We start from the raw sequence: 24000 nt of genomic DNA, 5'->3' as shown, positions 1-24000 counted from the left end.
AATCCCTGGCTCTTAACATATAATTTCCCAGTTTGCTAATAAGTGCCCAAATGCCTACTTGAGACGATCTCCTACAGTCAGACAATCAGAGCTGTTCTAGTTTCTTCTGAGCTCCACATAGCTTCTCTATTTAATTAACTTCAAGTGCTGTATTCTCCAAGGAAGCAGAGGGGGAGTTTATTAGGAGGTGTGGTATAAATTACATAGCAATTTGAACAGAGTGGAAATCCAAGACACTTTGTGTAAAGAAATCTTTCTTTAACACACCAACTGCATGGGAGGCTAAAGGCCAGAAGCAGTTTTCCAGCTCCTATTTAAGACCATACGACAGTGTGATACCTCAGCATCTTTAGCAATTTGATCCATTAGGTATGCACACAAAGGCAAGCTCACAAAGGCTTTGTAGATATTTTTAGAGCTTAAATCAAAACTACCATCCAAAAAAAAAAAAAACCCACATTCTGACTTGTTGCCTAGGTGAGAATCTCACAAAATCTCCCCTTTTGCCTGAAAGCTTTTAAAGCTGTAGCTAAAGGATCCAACCCTTAGGAGGTAGATACAGACATCCCAGGTCTCTAAATAAGCAGAGGGCCTCTTAACACCCTTGAGGTCCCAAACTATTAAGCATGTTCCAAGCACAGCTAATAGACAAGAGCAATCTGTACTGCCTTTAAATGATTGCCAGAGTATCACTTCTACATTATTAGATAATAGCTTAATAATTAGAACAGCTCCCCAGGGAAGTGAAAAACAGGTCAATGCAATCTTCCTCCAGAGAGGACTAAAGACCACATCGTTCACTGCTGCTGGTGGTACCCAAGTGAGCAGCCTGTAGAGCAAGCTATGTAGAAGAATGAAAAGGAAGGCAAATCTTTCTGCAAAATCGTACCAAACTAACATGTGACAAGGAAAGAGTGTAAAGCTCACAATGATGCTGCAAGCCTTGTGATCATGACACCCTGCCAGAAGGTGGGACGGTGACCCTGGGTCTGTTGTCATTACTGTTGTAGACATTTTATGCTACACAAACGTTGTGTTAAGGAGGATATAACTATGTAACTCACACATATTTGAAAGCTATGACTAAAATTACAGTTTCCAACTCACTCTCCATAGCTGTGCCTTTACCAGCAGAACACCAGCAATACATTCCTTCAGAGATGTGAATTTACACTCAGGCTGAAGAATGCATTACTGCTGGAGGTATGAGACAGGTTCAAGGCCCCTCCTTTCAGCCACACTTTAAAACAGCAAACCCTGTTCAACACTTCTTTAAGGAATTATGCAAACACATCCCTAAAGCGGAGATAGCAAGTAATACACACAACAGGGGGCAAAGCAAACTTTACATCTTGCACAGCTATGAAAAGCAACACCATCAAATTCATATGCACTAAGACTTGCTTCCTTGCTCAGCATTCAGTTCAGTAGAAATACAGAAATTTTTGCAACATAAACCAGCTACATTTTAGTGCAAGTGAAAAATCTTCATTAATTCTACTGCCTTCAGTTTCATTAACAAGATTAATTTTAACTGTCAGTATTAACACAGTGACAAAAATGTAAATGATTTGGGAAACCTTTCTTAACTGCCAAATAATCATAAAGGGGAAAAATTAAAAAAAAAACCCTCTTGCATCACATTCATTATTAGAAAGGATAAGTAAATAAATCTATAAAATAATTTATTCTGTTAGTTGCTGGGAAACCTCATTGTTGATATGACAACCATGGCACAGTAAACCAGATTACAGCTTGCTTCTGATCTGTGTGTATTCTACATTTTCATTAAGGGAAGTGGTTTCTATCTGTTATGCTATAGTGACACCTACAGAAAAAAAAAAATAAAGTGGGGGACATGGGAAGGAATTGGATTAGAAATAGTTTTCAGGTGCTGCCAAACCACATATGTGTACGTATGCAACGTTTATTGCTTAAACTCCAACAAGGAACCTTTTGAATATCACATGCCAATCTCTCAGGACCCAATTTATAAATGTTTTTGTGGTAGTCATGTCAGAAAATCATGCTAATAGCAAGTTTCCTAGCAAAGTTGGTTATCATAATTGCTGAATATATTTTGCTTCTTCAGAGGCAGTAATTTTTACAGTTTTCAAAGGCTCAGCACTTTTTTCCCTGTACTGCTGCTGAATTTACAAAAAGGAGCGTCTTCAGAATCTCCTATTGATTTTGTATTGTTGCATTGATGTTGTGCAATGTGTTTTCTCTTGAAAATGTACTCAAGACTGCTTCTGCTTTTGCAGAAGGAAGGAATATTCCTTTTTTCTGGGTCTCTTTCCTTTTAATAACTGAAAATTAAATGCTCTAGGAAGTTATTCCACGTATTATGAGGCTGGTGTTATCGTCGACATCAGAAGCCATTTCCAGTACTCTGATTCATTTAATATCAGTCTTGAATACTCAAAACCTGGTGCTTTAAATGCTATCTTCATTACCCTTTTCAACAGAAATCTGGCAGTACAACTTCCTCTTCCCAGTGGGCCTGAACACCTCTAGGTGTGACAGCTAAGGAAGAGTTAAATAGCAGCATGGCATCAATGGCTTCCAGGAAGAGGCATCTTTCAAAAGTTTTCTATCCAGTCCTTTGAGGAATCAACTTGAAAAAGTCTTCATTACATTGCCTAATATAAAATTACAATCAGTATAATTTCAAATTACTGCTTTTTTTCCAAGGAGAGGAAACTCAGCACTGGGGGTAGTACTAAACTTTCTGTGATAAAAATGAAACATCCACAAGACTGCTGCTTCTTAAGAACTATAATACCCACTTCCCTAAATGGACAGTGAGAGAGAATCAGAGAGAAGAAGCAGACACCTAAATACCTTGATTTGGACCTAAATATAACATAACAAACACCTCTCACAGTTGATACACTCCTATTCATTTAACCTAACTATTCCTACTCCTTTCACAGAATGGTTTATTTGAGTTTTCTTAATTGATTTGACCTCAAGATATGTTTGTCCTAGACATATGTATTTGTTAGATTGTACAGATGACATTTATTTGCACAGAGCAGTCACCCTCGTTAATCTGAGCACTCCATAATGACTCAGAGCAGTACTTGACACCCGTCTTAGGACTGCGATCATTCCAGGCTGGCAGCAGAAGGCCTCTGTAGAGTTCCCTGTGAGCCTCTGAATAAATATAAGTAGTCACAAAAAACTCCTCATGTATAAAACATTGGTTTATTACTCCCTGCACTTAAATGTTTATCCAAACTCACAGATGGTCCTTTCTAAAATCAAATGATAAATGAAAAGAAACAAAGAGGAAGAAATGACATGGCCACCACCATAACTGAAAAGGATTACTTCTTGCTCTGCTCCCCACCCAAAGTGAAACAGAGAAGTTGGAATAAATGAGATGCACAGACATTTTTGACAGAGGCAGACACCACCTGTGAAGGGCAGGCAAAAATTTTTTGCTGTATACAGGTAGAGTTAAAACACCTCCATTATCCCTCTCTTTAGGAAGCTTCTCACACTGCACCTATGTTACATTGTTCCCTAACTTAAGCGAACAAACCCTTAAGCAATAAGTAGTAACTGGAGCTAGGGGGAGTGAAAACCAAACAACATCAATGTCAGTGGAAGGAGAGCAGCAGAAGCAGAGGTATTTCTGATATCAGCAAGCGTATAAAACATTCACAGTTTAGAAAGGAAAGAATCCTTTTACATATTACAGACACACCACAGCTAAAATATTAAAAACCTGAATGTTGCCCCAGGCATCCCAAAGTTTGTAGCACAACATAATTCATTTTAACAATTCTCTCTGGCAAGGAAAGCAAAAATAAAATAAATAAAAAATACCATGTCAGGCAAAGATGTTTTTGTGGAATCCAGATCCACAGTTCAGCCAAAGTGATAGCAACCCCAGTTGTGCTTATCTCTGCTTTTCCTACAGCAGCAAAGGCAGCTTCTGGGGCCGGGGATGTGACATGACAGGCATTTGCCCCAACACAAGGGATGAAACGGCTCCTCCTTTTACAGCTATCTGCCAGTGCTGCCCACTGTCTCCCCTATGTTTACAAAACCCTATGTCATCCACCTGGCCAGATGTCTCAGTGCAGTTGTGTCATGGATTCATGAAGAACTGCATCACTGTAGTCAAATGCCATCAGTGTCCAAGTGGATGCTTGGATTAAGGCATGGCTGGGGATATGTTCCAGATTTCAAAGCACTGATGGCAGTAGGTGTCCATCACCCATCAGCCAGGAATGACTCTTCCAGCAAAGTTTTCATCACTTCAGCATCTGAAGAGCTGGGACTGATTTTTGGACCAAATAGCACGGCTGCCTTGAGGCCCCTACTTTGTGGCTCACATCTCATAAGAGTATTGCTGCTGTAGCTTCCACTGTCTTTCCTGACTGCTTTAGATGTGCTCCACACATCTAATCCTGCTGAAGAGTCACTTATTAGGTTTCTTTTTCTCCTAATCCTTCTCTGCAGCCAGGAGAAACAGCTTTTGTGACTGTGTAGTATTTTAAAGCAGCATCATCCAGCAATGATAAACTAAAAGCAGGAAAAGCCTATTCCAGATGTTTTACCCACCTCTTTTGTAGTACCTTTTGAATTGATCACATCTGGGTCTGTGCATGGCAGTTTAACGTGCTATGCAACAGGAAAGGAGAACATACACAGCATCATTCTCAGGCCTCTGTTTTTTATATAATTTGAGCTTTATGCTTATTTTGATTTGCTTTCTTTTGCTCTTCATTTTGTAGGCTTTGGACAGACAATGCCTGGAGGGTCAACCAAAATATTGGCACCTCTAGACATTAGCATCATTTCATCTTGCCTCAAAGCAATCATCTTGGTGGATTTGTTCAGTAGCAGGGCTTTCAGGTTCACCTTCTGGATGAAGTGAATTTTTGTGTCAGAGCAGCATTTCAGCCAGTTCTCAATCTTTTTATCATTCAAGGTAGGATTTGGCTTATTTAATTCAGCTCATGTTCCTTCCTTTATTTCATTTTCTTTTCACAAATCAGAGTCTCAAGTTCCATCTCAATATTCAAAATATACTCTAAAAATACGCACCACTGATCTAAAGAAAATGCACATAGAAACCCTCCCTCTTTGTTTAACTAAGCACTCCTGAACAGTCATTTCATTCCAGGCAAGTCCAAGCATAGCTTTTAACCTCTGCTTTGTATGCTACCCATATCTAACCACAACATCAACAACATCACAGACAGGACAAGAGTGCAGGGGTAAGAGTGCAGAATTTAGATTTCTGCTATAATAATACCTTCAAAGTTTATTTTTATCAATGGTACGTCTCCTCAGACACCTCACTATCACTTCAGCTGTCTTATCAGAATATATGGATTGAGACACTCTCAAGAAGTGTTAGACCAAGAAAACTACCCTGAGCAATACCTGTGTCAAACACTTCTGAAAATCTAACCCTAGAAGTTCTCTGGAGTCCACTACTTGTGTTACACACAGGAGCAGGTACGCAGTCAGACAGTGACATATAATCATGTTGACATGTAGAATGTATAACACAGAATTTAATACTGTATCTTGGGCATAATCTTCTCTTTTAGAAACATCACACACACACACCATACACCTCAGGAGGCCAAACTGTCAGCCTTAAGTCATCTACAGACAGATGTGTGTGGTTCCAGAAGTCGTCCAAAAATGCACACACAGCCAAAGAATATTTTTGGCTACCCGTGCAACAGGTAAATTCAGAAGAGTTCTGAGTCCAATGAGGACCTGATAAAGCAAGATATTCAAATGAATAATAAAGCATCTTACCAAGAGAAGAAGAAGTGTCTGCAGTATCTCATATAACCTCCCTCTGCCCACTGCCATTGCACAGTTTCAGCTAAGCACTGTGCAAGCAACAGTAGTTGAATAGTTTCATGAAAAAACAAGACAGAGCAGCGCATCTCAGGCATACTGATGGCATTATTACTCCAGGGACTTGAAAAGCCAGTGAACAAAGGAAAACAAGAATGTAAATATTTGAGCTAAAGCTGAAGGACCTGTACCAAATTGTAGCAAAGAACCTGCTGCCCTTCCAGACCCCCCAAAAAACTGGAACAGGGAAAGGCATTTTGTCAAAATTACTAATGAGGGAACCAGTATTAAGACCACTATCAAAAGCTAAGGAGTGCTGCATTTTAGGACTAGATGATCTTTGAGGTCCCTTCCAATCCAAACCATTCTATGATTCTATAGTCAGCCAGTTAAGTTACTTCACTTTCCATTTTGCATGCAATGGGACATTTTCCTTCTCAACCAGAGAGCAGTCATCATTTTAGAAGCCTACTGAAACCCCTACCAAAAAAAAAAAAACCAACACCAAAAAAACCTCAAGATTCAGTAACTGCAAATGTCTGAATTAAGCAGCCAGCTGTTGTGGCAGCTCCAAGATCCTTAGACAGTCCAAGGGAATCATCCTTCACAGACAAATGAATGCTCTCAAGATTAAAAAAAAAAATTGTTCACAGGTGGCCAGCAGTAAACTGGATATAAATCAGATTACAGAATTGCCAAATGCAAGATTAACTGCTCTCTATTCAATGGGAGAAGGTTCTCTCCATTCTTATGTTTGCTTAGGAAGTTACAGAAAGCACATCCCTGAAAAATACACAAATTCTTCATTATCCATTGAATAGCCTTAGATTTGCAACATAATATAGCCCTCAAACAGCAATGTAAGCTAAAACACTCCTTTAGCTTGGACACAGAGTGTTTCCAGTTACTGAACTACCAGTAAAAGAAATTATTTATCCTTCCATGAAGTTGAACACTGGAGAGTGAAAAATATATTTAGCTTCCACTTAGAAACTTACAAAATTCTTTGTCACATGCTAAAGACCATTCTTCTGTAGCTAATTTTCTTAATTTCAGATACATTTGGGCTTCAGTGCCTATCTTCAAATCCCATTATTTAAAGCATTTTATTTGCATGTCATACACAAGCATTAAGCCTTACTGGAGAAATAGGAAACTAAGAAACTATACAGCAAATTTCCCCAAAACTTTTACCAACCTCTATTGATAGGAGCTTCATTCTTTCTCAAACTGTGTCATTATATATTCTTATCACTTACTTAATGCTTTGCAGCACAATTTTCCATAAGCACCTTTGATCAAAAGCATCCAAATTTTTCTTCTAGCTCTGCCAAATGCCAGGCTTTGCATCTATGCAACAAGCAAGGAATTTTATGAGCATTAAAGAGTCAGTCTTCCTGGAATCTCAAAAGTCATTTGCTTCATCATGTGGATGGCAGCATTAAATATCTTCTAAACCATTTAACTATGTTACTGAACAACATATCTAGCATACCTTTTATATCAAATTGGCTGTACTCATAAAAAGGTGAATTAGTCATATGCTATTATGAGGACCGAGGGGGATCGCAGGAAAGAGAGCGTTATCTTTGATCAGTTTAGCTAAGTACCATCTTTTGAATTGTAATTGCTGCCTCTCAATAGATGCAATGATACTAGCACCCCCCCAAGCATGTTGTCAACAGCAAAAAAGCCACCAACCACACACACAAATTCACATGCTGCCTGCAAAACAAGGATTAGACTTGCTGACACAGGACTGCTGCTTCTAGGGCCGCTAATGGAGAAAACTTTTTCCTAGAGTAGGCAGGGAATTTGAATCCTTCCTCTACCATTACATCAACAGTGCCACTGTGTACTGAACAATGTAGCATAACTAGCATCTACATAAAGAATTACATATGTGGCAGCTTGATTGCCATTCAGCTAACATCTTCAAGGAACTATAGACAATGATTATTTCCCAACTAGCAAATTTAAAACGCATCCATGACTTTGACTGAGGTTCCATCCCACTCACAGACAGCAACTCATTTACCAATGTTCAATTTCCTCTGTCATCTAATCATTTCTGTAAGCTTCCACAGTCACTTTTAATTAGAATACTCTGAGTCATTTTGTATTAACAGCAAATTGTCACCTATTTACCTCCTTTTCCAGACCACATTTCCAGATTACATAGTTCAGGCCTTGTAATTGTCCTCCACATGAAAGCACACAAGCCTGTCCTTCAGTTCCTCGTTTAACAAATCACAAATATATAAAAGCCCTGCTCACTAAGCCATTTTTTTTTTTAAATTTCATTTCTGAAAAGCTTTTTCTAATTTTTAAGAGGCTTTTTGGAAAAATGCATGCACAATATGTAAATTATGTCACTCACAAAAACATACTACTTAACTTCTCCAAGGAAATACAATCTTCCAGGTACTGTGTATCTTCATAAAAGTTACAGCAATAACTCTCCAACACATGTTTATCCATTCCCTTACCTTATGCTTTTTCTCATGCTGTACTAATAAGCCAGACTTACTTGTCTTTGAATTCAGCCACACACTGAAACACTAAAAAGGCTGGTGTAATAGTTACTCCCTGCTATTCCTTCTGCACCGAGGCAGATTTAAGTGGTATACCACAGCAGCAGTCTGGCAATTTCACATTTTAATTCCCCTAGAAGTATTGGGTGAAGACCATCTGGTCTTTGTGAAGTGTTACAGCTCAATTTATTGATTTGTTTCAAAACCTGAGGATTGCTAAGGAGAATAAAGCTGTGTTACAAAGGTCAATTCGGTTCAGCAAACCCTACAGAAAACTCACATTTTACAATATCATTTACCCAGAAAAACTCACCTACAGATGTGGCACCTATTTCTCTACAAGACTTAGCTTGTTTGCCATCTTTCCAGCTGGGTTAAGTGAAGTACATATCATAAAGGAATCTGACCAAAGTCATAGTACTAAAGCTGCTATATATTCCACAGTCTTGCCACAAATCACTTGTCTTTATTAGGCCATTTATGCTGCTTTTATACACACACACACACCCTGAAAACATATGACTGTAAAGTTAAACAGCTATAAATACACTGCTGCTCTTGTAATATGTAATCTTTCCATTTTAAATCTATTTCTCCTATGACAAAACATGATACAACTCCTCAAGTTTCATAGTAATATACACATGCTGTGTGCATACATACAATTGAACATACTCTGTCTTTCTCTCTACTGTTCCTTTCACTACTCCCTTCATCTTCTTAAAAACAACCTGGAGCCCAAACTGATTTTCATAGGGTTTTGTCTGCTGGTTGTTACATTTCTAATAACCCACAACAAGGGAATCATTCTCATTTGATGCAAACACACACATCTTCCAAAGTTAGAATTGGTACGGAAGAATCGTGTTGTGTGCATCTTGTGGGAGCTTTTAGTCCTTGGCTGTCATACACACAGAAGAATAGCAATTGATTATTTTAGTTTCCTGGCCTGAGATCTATATGAAGTGTTTAGAAGGTACGAGCAACCTCCCCGCTGAGGGCTGCCTACCAAAAAGGAACACTGATGAACAAAACAAAGGCTGGAGCCAGAGACCCGCTGAGGTACAGAGGTCAAGGCACTGCCTAGCAGTAGGGGATCAAGAAAAAAATCAAGAGTACCTTCTCCTGACCACAGCAAGAGTTGGAATGAAGAAACCTACAGACATCAGTCCTGGAGACCAGAAATTTCTGTAGCAAGTGCTACAGAAAGAGAAAACTTACCATTAAAACCAACTCTGCTGTGCAATCAGCTACATCTTTTTCTGATGTCTTCTTCTCTCCCCTCCGTTTGTTCACGACCAGCTACAATAGGAAGTAAAAGAAGAGATTAAGGACAAGAAGCACAAGCAGTAGATGTCTCCTATAACAGGGGATAAAGAAAATGGAGAAGTAATTGTGGATGTTTACACACAAATGACTTATTTGCTTCATCTTCCAATATATTACATCTTGATTAGCACTCCTGGAATCCAAGGGGGCGAGGGCAGGTGGAGAGCATGGAAAGAAAGCACAAAACGTGGGAGGAAACTGGGCTAGAAGTCCAACAGTGTTCAACACCCACAGCGCTTTGCAAAACATACTTTAGAAAGAGGCAGTTTATTTGGAAACCTCAATAAAAGTTTGGATATTTACTGTCAAAGAGGATTTCTGAAAAAGTCATTTCTAATAAAAAAATACTTTCACTAAACAAAAACAAATAAAACCAGCTACAACATTCCTCAGTTATCTTTTATATAACATGAACGTAAGAATGGAACAGCTGCCACATTTGGCTGACAATTTGGTTGACATTTTGACACATCATTCAAATTCAGAGCATTTTTCTTCTCTCTGAAGCAAACAGATTTTGCTTTAAATAGCCCATTTCATGCAGTGATACTTGCAGGCACAAATCCTTGGTTGTCATTCATGAAAAAATGTTTAACTGATTAGTAAATTATGAGTGACTTTTCAAAGTATGGAGGCACTTTCACATTATAAGATAACAGAATTCAAATCAAAATTGAGTCAAATATAGAATATATCCTATATATCAATTATATAGATAAAGACAAGAAAAAAAGGGGACATTATGTTCCTTTTTTGTTTTTTGATTAAGAAATAGCAACAGCACACATCAGGATATTTAGCACTTTCTAGCACTATATTCATGGCTGCAGTCACTGCCACATAACCCTCCACGGGCGAAGTGGGCACCAACAACACAGCTTGTGCTCTGCAACATGAGTTACCACGTTGTAGTGAGAGCCTGAAAACAGGAAAGCTCTGTCAGCAGAGGATTTTCTCAGGTGCAGTTTAGCACAGAAAACAAGTGTGCTTTACTCTGTTATACTATTTCTTTCAGAAAATTTTCAGAAAGCTCATTCCATTTGATTTCTTAAGTTCGTACCTATACACATATCACAGTCACACATCAAACTAGGATGGACAACAACAGTGGGGATGGAACTGGAGGTTCCCAGAGAAGAGCTAAAACCCTGCTTGTTTCATCTGGCTTTACAAAGGTCATTTCAATAGCTCTTTTGGAGAAAGAATGTCATTAGGGCTTCTGAGGTTTTCCAGTGGAGCTCTTCCCTTCCCAGTAGACTCTTTCTGGACAGGACATCTGGCCTTATTCATCTTCCTTCACTAGACAAACTGTTACTAAACATTACTGCACTTACTTCACTGTTTTCTTGCTTTCCAGAACGCACAGCAGAAAGGAGTAAGTGAGTCTTAAAACCAAGCAGAAAAAATACTGCTCTACTCTGACAGTGATTTTCCTGCGCCCTGGCAGATCACTTAACACTGTTAATACCTTGGAGTGGCTCATAACTTTTGCTATGTGTTTTAAATTGATTAGCCTCCTCGGCCGCTTCGGCTTCTGAGACAAGTTTTATTTTGACAGCATGCTGAGAGTACAGCTGTCTGGGCAAGTTATCTGCAACTAATAAAACTCTACAGTTATTTCTTTTTTCTGATATTTGACTAAATGAAAAAAAGCTTTCATTGAGCAGTAAGCATTCTATTTGGTTTTAAAAATTGTTGGGAAAGAAACCTCATCACTCTTCAGCTGCCTTGTTAGATGTAGATGCCATAAAAAGTAGTAACAGGAAACACCCTTCAGACAGACCGAGTGAAAAACAAACCCCACTGTTGTGAAAGAGTTGATGTAGTGTGATTTTCTAAGCACACACGATACTCCCTACACACTACGCCTAGCACTGCTACTCAGTTCTCATTTCTGCAGCTTTAGGTTGTAGGAATAGTCTAAATGCATGAGGCATTAATATAGAAGTTGAACATTCCAACTTTTAAAGTTTCAACATAAAATGCTGCAGGGAAGTGGAAGGAAAATGGTTTTCTTTAAAATTATTGGTATATTCAAGGGTTATAGACATAAGTTATATAAGCAAACTCATAAGCTTTCCCAGACTTACATTGCCTAATATATTCAGGTAGAAAAATTAACATGCAAAATATTCTCTAGAAAGCTATTTTGACTTTCAGAACAGAGTCATCCCATGCAGCATAAGAAATGTTACTTGGTGATGCTTATCTAAGTTAGGCAAAGTTTTAATTTGTATTGCAGAATGGAATTGCATATTACTATAAAACACTGTCTTTTGAAGTGTTGTTTATAAATGTCTGTTAAATTATGAAAAGATACTTCATGTTCCCAGTGCAATATAGAAAAAGATAAAGGGTATTCATCACATTTCTGTATTGGTTTTTGATGAAGTGAACAGCATTTTAAACTGTAAACTCCTCAGAACAGTAATCTCCTTATTCTTTTAAGCAGATTGTGAAATACCAAGACAATATCCAGTACCTGTCAAATAAGAATTATATTGTTAATTTCAAAAATTTTCCATTTAAATAGGTTACTGCCAACAAGTAGTAACAACTAAAACCTTCCTAGTAAAATTAAAGCTGACTCAGCAACTATAATATTCATAACTATGACTGTTATTTACCATTCTCACTAGTTACTCTACCTTAACTTTTGCCTGACTAGTAATGTTGTGATCAAACCATCTTCATTCTACTTAAGATATAACCAGAAGCTGTTTATATATTCCATGACATAAACGGACAGAAGACACCTGCTGTTGCTTCAATACTTCAGATGAAATGTAAACCAGCAAAACTATTCCATACAAAGCAGGTTACTGTCTCTAGCCTTACAGCATTTCCTACAAACAGAACAAATTCTAATCTATTTAATTTAGCAGTGTCTTTCCATATTGGCTATGAAGCTTTCCAGCTTGAAAACTGAAAAAGTTTAATTAGTTTGTTTAATATCTCCATTGAAATTGCAGTTTAGTGCTGTACTCCATCACAATGGAAATTATTTTTTCCCCATTCCCATCTCAAACCCATACAAGGCATAAAACTTCAAAGCATTCAACAGCAAGAAGCTTGAAAAGGGGAATAGAACCACATGAACACCTTTTTGAATTGCTCATGTCCACTTCTGGTTTTCCCACTCATCACAAGGAGGAAATTTACAACCTAGCCTTTATTAGATACTACAGCTTCTTACATAAGAAATATCAGCTTACCTAAAACCAAGCTGAAGGTTTTATTTCCTTCCACGTTAATTTTGCAAGCACTGCAAATAAGCACAGAACATTTAAACAGCAGAACATGAGAACTTTTTGAGTGTCTATCTTAGCACCTACTATGACAATACCTACCAGTGATGAAAACTTGCATGTCTGGGGAATTATTTTAGAAATCATATCATAGCTTTAAATAAAAAAGATGGACAGGGGGTTGCAAGAACTGGGAAATCTAAAAAAAAAAAAAATTTCAATGGTTGGCTTACAGCAAGAGTCAAGCCAGTCACCAGATCACACCGGGCACATAATATGTTTTCCCTGCTAGAACATCTTCTGGAAAATTATTTCCCTAAGGTCTATATTTCTCAGGCAGTTTTTTAGCATGAACCCTGTCTCCTACACTTGAGAAAGTTTATAGCAGTTGAAAGACTTTGGAATCTATTTCCAGGAGCTCTTCTCTCAATAGTCAATGGGGGTACCGCTCCTGACAACCCAAACCCCTTTCCAGCCCCAACTTTCCAGCTGACTAACTGGGGTGAAAGCAGATGATGTCTGGTATTAGGGAGCTAATGCAGGCAGTGGAGTCCATTACAGTGATGGAGAAAGGTACTGCGTTATGTTGTATGTGCTACAAAATGGATTCCAAAGTCATTTAAACACTGAAAGCAAAAATGTGACTAAGAACATTATGTGCTTTTTTACTGGCAAGACTCCCACAGACTTTATTAAGAACAGATAGGCTGTCCCTGGATGTTCTTAAGATTTCATCATTCAAACGTAAGCCATTTGCATAATCTCTGCTGAAGGAGAGGCCAGGATATTTTCTTTTCACCAATAGTAGTAAAAAGTAATCAGAGTCCTTATCTTGGTTACTGTTTTGACCTTCTCAAAAAAAAAAATACACAACAAAACCAACTTATCTTTTAAATGGACACAAGCTCCCAAAGTCACCTTTAAACATGCAAAAATCAGAAGGTAAGAAAAAGTGGAGGGGTGGGCAGGGGCACAAAGGCTGTATCTATAACTGTAGCTCTCTTGTCATAATTCTGTTTCCTCACTCCTTTTGGGCCTGTTTCTCAGGTCCAACTTTTCTGAAGCACAGGTCATCTCAACTACAAAGAATATTGGGTAGCAGAACAAGGCTTTAACCTTGATTAGCATGCTTTAGTACTGTTCTTAGATATATGAACAATCAGTGGGGGGAAAAAAAAGAAAAAAAAACCACCCCAAAAACCCCTAAAGACCAGTATAAATTCAATTGAGCCAAGAAAAAAATAATCTGTGACAATTTAAGGATTAGAATTAAACAGATCAAATGATACTGTATCTCTTCCCCTCCAAAGTTTCTGGGTTTTTTTTAAAAAAAAGCTTTTTCCTCCTTCTATTACATAGCTAGTGTTGTAATTGTGATCATACATGCTATTTTTTACAGCCCTTTAACAGCTGAATGAAAATAATGCTAAGAACAGTAGCTTGTTTTAACCAATATATGACTGTTCTAACTGATCATTTAATAATAATTCTAATTTAATATAGTAAATAGGGAAGTGAAATATAGTAGTGAAGAAAGTGCGTGTGTGTATATATATACACATACAAATATGTATATATATATATATGGCAAGCTAAAGTAGCCAGACAAAAGTGATGCAACTGAGCATTATGTTTTCAGGACCATCTATTCATGTTATGTAAAGAACAGTGTTCACACTTTTCAAACAGAGTCACACTCAAGCAACCTGTCTTGTTTTCCCTGTAGAAAATATCTTGAATTTACCATAAAAAATGAAGTACTTTGTCAGGGCTGTGGTGCAGAAGCAGTGTTGGTAGAAATAGTTTGTGTGCACCGCATCATGGGTCACTATACTTATAAAAAGATTAGGGACTAATCACAGATGAGGTCTCTGAGCCTGAACAGTGAACCTGGAGCATCTCCAGGTCACAATGACCCAGACAGCGACAGGATCATGGACTATTTCCTTTCAGGCCCTGTGGTCTTGGCCTCCTGCACAATGAAAGGAGCCTCTCACAATTCCAAGATACAGCTGCACAGACAAGTTCCCTTATAATTTCACCTTGCTGTGGGAAGTGAGAGCACAGAGCTACATTGTTCCAGCACCAAATATGGAAAAATGCTTTGCCCTCTTCTTTCTCCCCTCAACACAGTTTTCCAGAAAGAAAATCTACAAAATGGAAAGCCATGCTGGCATGTGTTCCATGGTTCAGAAGTGGAATAGAGTTTTTCTTTCCTCTGTCTCAGTCATTCCTTTATCTCATCAAGTTCCTCCTACAGAATGGATTTCCCAACATACAGTCATTTATGGCTAAAACCAGAATCTTAAGTAGATCAGTGTGTAATACCCAATTCACAATGATTCCCTTTACAACTTTATGCTTATTTAAAAGTTCCTGCCTTCACTGCCATTCTTTTATGGTACAGAAAAACTTACTGCAGCAGAAAATCATGGAAGGTCTCTCACAAGGGAGTAAGGAGTTTCTTCAGCCAGGAATTTTCAGTCTTGTGCAGAAGAATCTGTAGTAAATGTAACACATGGACAACTCCAACCAAACAAAGGAAAATAAAATAAGTGCATGGAGCTTTATGATGTCTTCTTCCAAAATAATTTTGAACAGACATATCATAACTGAAACACTGACATAAAAAATAATGTTATCATTCTTCATTATATTAAGACTACGTAATTCTGCTGTATTAGGCTCAGAGTAATGAGTTTTGTACATACTCGGATAACACCTTAAGTATTACATGGAGCAGATATTCATGGAGGTTTTGCTGAAGAGTTTTTGTTTGGTTTTTTGGTTTGTCTTTCCCCCAGAATTTTTATTTAAATTAGTATATCAAATCTAACTCTAACCTATCAAGGTTTCACATTTACCACCCCACAAACTTTGCCTTCCTTGTTAGGTACTTCTCAGAATTGAAACTGAAATCACCCACTGATCCAGACTCCAAAAGCTGACCTCTGCTTCTCAAAAAAGTCTCTGCAATCACCATTTTTGACTGAGGAAAACCAAAACCACTTCAACAGATATCCTGCTGAATATCTCTTATCATCTCTGTTCTACTTCCATTGGAAATCAGTATTTCAAATCTATCTGTTTCACAGAAATCAAAGATGGCTTTTTTTTTTAAAAAAATACATACCTCAATATATGGAAAATAAATTAGGGTGGGGTTTTTTCAGGCTTACATTTTTTGTTCTTATTAACTGATCTATAATATTAACATAAAATAGATTATCATGTTTCCCTCCCTTTCAAAAAGCATAAGCATATTCAACAACCTAATTAATCCTAATTAAATAAAAAGTCACGGAACACTTCTCTCGGCCAAAGTAATTTAGAAATGCCCTTGTGTTGATGACTTGCAATTTGCAGAAGTCATTTTTCAAACGAAAGAGACAGATGTATTTTTCCCTGATCAAAAGGGTCTGGATAAATTAAAACTAATTTGGTTTATGTGTTTCTGATAATTGAATGCAAGGCACGTAAGCCAGAGTGTGATAAGAGGAAAGAACAACATTTAATTTTTATAAATAAGATGCAGAAAATGACAGCATCTTAAGGTCTATTAAATGTTAAAATCAAACAGTAAATCAGAGCTCTTCCCTGTTAGAGGAAGAGTCCCAGAGGACGTACCAGAAGCCCTACAGTACGAGCACAAGACATGAACAGTATATTCAGTGTAATTCATTCATTTCCAGAACTGACTGAAACGAAACATGAACAAAAAACCCCTCAATTCTCACTTTCCAAATCTTAACATAGTCTGGTGTGTACAGCCAACTACATTAGCAGAAGTAGACAGCACTTCACGAGGTTTCTGTAACTTAACTCCTTGGATGAGTGCCCTTTCTGCACTAAAAAAAAAAGAGAAAGAAAAGCCAAAGTTAGACATTATCAGGCAGCCAGCCAAATGGCAGCCAATTAAAATATTCCAGGGACTCCCAGGTAAGTGCTTCAGAAATAAGCATTCAACTGAAGTTAACAGCTGTTAAGATTGTCTGGATTTTGAGAACAAGGCACATTCGTTTTACACTCTGATTTTGTTAATTTATGGTCATGGAAACATGGCTGATTCTTATTAAGCAACTATGCAGATGCACGTTAGAATCAGGCCTGACAGCCTAGCACCCTGGCTGGGTAGCACCAGTCTGCCAGTCTGTGACCTTCCTTGAAATGACAAAGATACCTGGTGGAACACAAGGGAGCTGCAGGTCTTGGATCTAAAGCACTTGGGAATAGCACAAATTTCACATGATTCCTTTATCATTATACCACATATTTCTTTTCTGGCAAGCTGGAGGAAAAAAACAGTGTTTAAAGACCAAGATACAGAAACTGACTGGAAAATATCTGTCAACTTGACACAAGTTATATTTACCTGTAAAAGTCATCCACTGGTGCTAGGAAATCTGGTAGATCTGCTGGGAAAGTAATTGTACAAAAAAAGATGTGTAGAATCACCTAGAAGTTCAAAAATATCAACAAGCCTCTCACTCCCCACCACCACCACCTCCTCCTTTTCTCTTTCTCTAATTGGACAAAACCCATCATTTTTCTGAGCAAATCCCACGACATGGGTTTATGTCTATCCATCCCTACAACAGATACAGGAAAAAATAAAAAAGGGAAGGGGAAAAAAAAAAAGCATAACCTTTTTCCCCACTGTCTTTGTATCATGGCAGAAACACAGAAAAGTACAATTAAACCATATCTATAATCATAAGCAGCAAGCTTTCAACACTTAATTTGTTCTATTTGCCAAAGAAAACATGTAACAAATATCACAGAACTGCATCAGTTCAGATTTTCTTTTTGGTCTTCTAGTTAGGGTACAGTTCCACCACTATGTCTCAAAGAGAAGGGAAAAAAATTCCACACAAGAAAGACACCTTCAGGTGTGTTAAACTCAGAAATATAAAATCAAGATGCATTTAAACCATCACTGACTAACTAAAGAGATTACGAAGACACTGAAGTAAGATTCTTTCTAGTCCAAAGTTTGTTAGAGGTTTTATCGGAAGCATTTCTTTTCTTTCAAGAAAAAAAGGGATGGGAAGATAAAACTGTCAAAATCCGAAGTAGAAAACAGCCAGTGACTTTCTAGTTATTCCCACAAACACAAAGGATTAACCTGACTATTGAGGGCTCCAGGCACACACTACTGTAGCACCTGCTTCAATCAGGTTTCCAGTTAAGAAGGGCCAGGAACAGCATGGAAGCAGCCAGCCTGTCTGTGTAAGGGAAATGAGTCTAAGAGGAATATTTGGAAAAGCAACTCCAAAAAGAAATAAAGGTTACATTCATGAGAGAAATGCACTGGCCTTAATCTACAAAGTAGAACACCTACTTTCTGATTTTATTCTTCGAATTTCTGGCAAAGAACTGCTGTAATAAAACATCAATATATGGTAAACTCTATAAAGAAAACTGAAGTGGAAAATATGCCCTCACCTTAAAGACAAGAAATGAGGCAGGAAATCAAATCAATGGTCTGTTCAGCCCGACGGCTCTAGAGTTTATGGATTAGGGTTACTGAAGTATTTTTTCCTGTAAAAGAAATTGTTGAAAAGTTTGTCTATGTTGTCTAATATTAGTGCCTAATGTATGGGGGGTCAGGTGGCAAATACACACTACAGGAGAGTTCTGTGGTGCGGGGAGAATACAAACAAGTAATGGGTTTGATTATCAGAACCTAAATAACACAGTGGAATGTTTCCGCTGATACAAAGGTCACTCACCACCTCTGACCACAGAAACAGAAGGTGTAAAAGATGAGCACTCAAATACATCTTTAAACATTTGAGGCCAGAAACAAATCTATTTTCTTAAAACTACATTTCCTAATTAACCAATTTAGTGATGGAAATCATGACCTTTAATAAAAGGCATCTGACCTGAAGTTTTGTAACTCCCTGATCACTGTTGCTGTGGTGAAAAACAGCTGAAGTAAACACATAATCCTTTCATTATATATAAAATGGATAACACGGCCTATAAGATAGCAACCTGCAGTTCAGCTGGATATGGTATACTGAGCATAGATCACACCAAACTAGCATAGTGGAACTGTCAAAGCACTGCAGTGCAGAAAGAGAATTGACTTTGATGCTGAGCAGAGAGACCAAGTCTACTGCTACTATATACCACCTGCAGAAATTATGAAGAAAGGAGCATAGTAGAATTAAAAAATACTGTGTAAAACTGTTAATTTCTATTCTGCAAGGTAAAAGTCTCTTAGTGGTAAAAAGATGTAAGGAGTGAAGTGTCCTCGACCTACTGCACCTCACCACATAAACTTGGCCACACTGAGACCCCCAAGTTACGAAAACCTCAGCTTGGCAATGTAAAACTACATTTGGAGACATAAAACTCATACTAGGAGCAAGGAACCTCATGTTGAGTAAAAATTACAGAAGAGAAATAATCCTAAAAAAATAATTATAGTACAAAACCAAATTTATTCTGTTAATAATTCTTCATACTAATAAAAAAGTCAAAACCAAGAGATTTTTATGATTTTTTTTATTGACAATTTTACACAGTAATCCTCAATATATAGTATCATGAGCAGCACTCAAGACACCTCTTCGTCTGCCTGTTGGTTTTGTATGATATGCAGAGATAGAAACTGCACCAAGATCTTTGCACGTTCACAGCAACGCGAGAACCTGTTTCTTATCCTCCAGAATTTCCTCATCATCATCCATCTGGCTTTCAGCCCAGTCCCTTAAAAGAAACATACCACAGTGATTTTCAGCAGCTCAGATTCCTCAGACTACTCAAATTTAAGCCTTAGTGACATGTATAGAACTAAAAGGTATGAAAATAGCTTTTACTGTATATTTTGCAAGTATACATACATTACAAGTTAGTATATTTATTTTTCCATTTTTGTCACATCTATTTTCACCTCTTCAATGAGCAGTAAATAACATTGTCACCGTCATGCCCTAGCAGAGAAATCCCACATCCTAGAACAGGTAAGCTAGGAAAGTGGGTCTTATTTATACTGTCTGCAGAATATGCAAATACTTCCTGGGTTTTCTACTGTCCAGCAATTTCAACATTTTTCATATAAAAAAAACCCCACAAACACAAGAAGAAGAAATAAAACCCACATAGCTGATTCAGAGATTCATGCTTGGTTATATTCATGAAGCACGTAGTTAACCTCGTGGTGTCTCTCTCACTCCAAGATCACAGAAAGAAACCAACAACAGACAGTTATCCCCTTAGTCTCCAAGGCAATATAACAGATGTATCATGGAGTTAAATGTTACTGGCTCACCTGCTTACAACTGCTCTTTCTAGAGGTGCCTAACAACCAAAGAACTTTGATGATTTATAGTAGACATGCTTTATAAATCTCAGTTTTGTATTAACAAAAGCTAATGTGTTAAAAAGCATTCCCAAAATTTATAGTTAGAAGTCTTAACAACAAAATATATCACTTAATCTGAGCTGCCTCACAGTAGAACACCAAGATACAAAGTAGGACATGTTGACATTTGTAAGCAGCATGTAAATTTACAATCAGAAAGTCAAGACTGCTTTTATTTCAGTTCTGGCAAGATGTTTGGTATATTGAACATTTTACAATACCACAAAAAGATACTCAGCAAGTTTAACTTACCTGAGAGCATCAGCTCTGCTGTGGTCTTTTAGCTCCAGGTTTTTATGGCAATCTGTAGTATTTCCACTTATCTTCTCTGAGTGGCTGCTGGAGGAGGTCACATCTTCAAAAGTTAAGCTGTAATGTTTTTCAGGACCTGAAATTTTTTTAGGTCATTTTAGGAACAAATATCAAGAAAGAAAAAGCAGTATCTATGCTACCATTTTAAAGAATTTCACAGTATCGACAAAAACTTGCCATTGTAAGTCTAAAAGCAATTCTAGCCGATGAAGGATGTCGCTACGAGCCCTGAAATCAATTATGATTTTTTTTATTATACAGTTCCTGTATCATTAGAAGTAATGGAGAGGGTTTGCTTTTTGCACCAGAATCAGTTAGACCTGAGAAGGCAAATGGCATAGCTACTTTTTTTTCATTATGTTGTCAGCATGAGGAAAAAAATAAAGCAGTAATTGCCACTTACCTGTATAACTTTGTAATTCTTTTTCCAGAGCAAGTAGAGCTTCTTGGTCAGCAGTATATTCCCAAAGATACTCATCTTGTTTAGCTACATCAAAGCACTTGCCTTTTGGTATCTCAGAATCAACTCTAAACATATGCATAGGAGAACTCTTTGGTCTCAGCTGTGTTGGACAGTTTCCACTCAGTTTACAGCGTAGGTTACTTGTTGACCAAGGTCTTCCAGAATCGTTCCCTGAAATAAAAGAAAAAGTCACAAACTTCTAATAATTTAAGATTTCACAGGTAAACAGAATTCTAATCTCAGCTCATTAATGACAATAATTGTAGTTAAAATTATGAAATGATTTCAGCAAATTATTAACTTTGCTTACGACTGTGAATTAAATGTTAATAGTAAGTTTACAACTACATTGGGAAGCAGCACATCATAATTCAGGGGTGTCTTTCAGAAAGAACAAATTTTATGTACAGTGGCACAAATTTACAGTGTGTATAACAGCTTAAAACTTTGGTTCTGTCTTTTTTTTTTAATTTAAGGTAACATGAATAAAATACAGACACTTTCAAATATTTTTCTGGGATTCAAAAATTGACAGTTTCAATTTCCACACACAGTGTTTTCAAAATTAAAATGCCACACTGGTTACTTAGAATGAGAGAAATAATGTAAGCTACATTCCCTGAGATGGAGACAGTTGAAATTGAGAAAAGTAACTAAAATGTCCAGATTCAGTTATGCATTACTTGTTTCCTTGTTTCTTATAGCTGGTGTAATAAGACATTTCAGAAGCACAAAGAAATCTTTTATTAGATCAAAACCATATTGTACTAGATGCTGCAAAACACATAGTAATACATAATCTTTTTCTAGACAGTTTAATATCTAAATATTCAAGCTAAGAGGGGAGTAACAGGGTAGAGGAAGGAGTAGAAACTAAGCATAATAAAAATCTATTAGTGACAACAAGAAAGAGATAAATTTTAATTCAGAAGCCCATTTTTATTGAAACAATGCCATGCATATTAGCCATTATACCCAAAACACAAAAACATGGACAGAGATATGAAAATCATTCAAATTGAACAGAGCCACAGACAGCGCTTCTAATTTTCACATAAGGAAAATTGACCTGTTAAAGTAGGACCTCAAAGCTGCTGCTGTCTTTACCTGGGTATGGCTTCCACACTGCCATCAGGGGAGAGACACCACTGTGAGTGTCCAAACCACTTGAAGATCGGTTCAACTGACTTTCTAAGACACCCTCAACTACAGGGTCATCAGCATATTCACTTAAGCTCCTTTCAGTAACCCACTTGCCATCTCCTGAAATTAAAATTTTTTAGAGGAAATTACTTTTGGGTTTTGTGTTAATATGCATCTACTGTTACTCTATTTGCCTCACTTAATGTGTGTGATTTAAAGAAGTCAGGCAACAAATTTTTTGTGCATAATGTAAAAAAAATTAATTCTAGGTAACACACTGACAAGCTTGAATTCAAGTGATACACTTGATCGAATTAGTATTCTTGTTTACCAATCATTTCACATGTAGTTTCATATACACCCTTAAAACCTTTTTTTGTGATGTATATTATGCACAGATTAAAGGAGAAATTCCTACTGGAACAAGATTCTATGGGGATATAACGAAGCCTATAAATCTATGGCACTATATTGTTGTGATCTACCTCAAGCTAGCAAGTTTATTCTATCCTTCCACAGCACCAGTTGTGTGTGTTACCCTGAAGTCACTGCTAAAAGCAAGCTAGATCTAAGCTACATGAAGATAAGGGTGTCCTACAGCCACAGTGATAAACATGCATATTGCTTGAGGACTTCATTCATACATTATTACCTGGGAATGCGATACTACTGTCCATAGGGTGAGAGTTAGCACACTGTGAAGCGCGTGCTTCAAGCACTACGTGTTTAGGGTTTGTACCTACAACAAAGAAACCTTCAAGTCCCCAGTACTGTGCAGAGCAAGATTTCTGTCTTTTGGCTACATCCTGTAACTGGAATAAAACAGATATGTTAGAAACAGGAAGCTTTTTAAGCTGCCCTTACAAGTTTACATTTAAAAAAAATGTTAATTTTATAAAACTTGAAAAGATTCTGATAGCCCAGTTTAATAACTATCATAAGGATCCAGATACCTGCTTTAAAATCCTGTAAACTTCAACTGCTAGTATTATGAGAGTTTGAGTCTATTCTTCCACTGCGGACACAAAAAGCCATTCTTCTTTGGTTTTGCTTATCTTTGTGTACATCAGATAAAGTATCCCAGCCTCCTCCACAATTTTTTGCTTTTGATTTCATTTTTCAGCAGAGGAACAGTTGAGAAATTTAGGTTAGATAAGAGTATATACTATTTTTGGCATTCAATAGAGAGTGTCCTTGATATTGACAGGGGAAGAGCTGCCTTCTACCCAACACACCTTTCTTTTTTTTTTTTTTTTCCTTCTGAAATTCATCTGTTCTTTCTTTAGTTTGGTTTGTTTGGGTTTGGGGTTTTTTTGGGGTTTTTTTTTTTTGAATGTCAATAGAAGACTGACAATACACAAAAGTAGATTAAGCAACATAGTTTATCTATTTAGCTATCAAAGACACAACACCAATGAAAACTTAATTACAAGCAAACCCACACTCTGGCTACTGCAGACACTGTCCAGTTCTTCTGAATCTTTGTTGTTTTCCAGCAATTGTGTCTCAAGAAGATATTTGTTGCTCATTAGTTCAGTAGGGTTAGACATCTCAGGTAGTTTACAGGATCTTCTCATGGTCTTCAGTTTAATACTCTCCTTTTCCCCTGCATTTGTTTCAAGATGATTGAAGACCACTGGTTTTTCTACAAGAGGACAACAAATATAATACTTTTTCCTTTTTTTTTTAAAGGAAATTAATATTATTTATAGACTTGCAGGCCATGCAGGCTATAATTCATATTTTATACTATATTTT

At 37.2% G+C, this 24000-nt stretch overlaps 1 protein-coding gene across 1 annotated transcript in view; it reads right to left on the bottom strand.

Moving 5' to 3' along the window:
* Nucleotides 1-1693: 1693 nt before the first annotated feature.
* ZBBX (zinc finger B-box domain containing) overlaps nucleotides 1694-24000 on the bottom strand; it is a gene marked incomplete at both ends in the record, with an annotated part of 37247 nt that continues 14940 nt past the window's right edge. Inside the window, 9 exons of the mRNA XM_084267574.1 lie at nucleotides 1694-1777; nucleotides 9594-9674; nucleotides 16728-16797; nucleotides 19598-19669; nucleotides 20577-20712; nucleotides 21040-21270; nucleotides 22207-22362; nucleotides 22895-23054; nucleotides 23655-23887. Coding sequence (XP_084123700.1) covers nucleotides 1694-1777; nucleotides 9594-9674; nucleotides 16728-16797; nucleotides 19598-19669; nucleotides 20577-20712; nucleotides 21040-21270; nucleotides 22207-22362; nucleotides 22895-23054; nucleotides 23655-23887 — 1223 coding nt within the window. The remainder of the gene's footprint in view (nucleotides 1778-9593; nucleotides 9675-16727; nucleotides 16798-19597; nucleotides 19670-20576; nucleotides 20713-21039; nucleotides 21271-22206; nucleotides 22363-22894; nucleotides 23055-23654; nucleotides 23888-24000) is intronic.

Source organism: Gallinula chloropus, assembly GCF_964237585.1.
Source record: "Gallinula chloropus genome assembly, chromosome: 8".
NCBI lineage: Eukaryota > Metazoa > Chordata > Aves > Gruiformes > Rallidae > Gallinula > Gallinula chloropus.
Note: the sequence above shows the minus strand (reverse complement) of the source record. Positions and strands in the feature narration are given on the sequence as shown.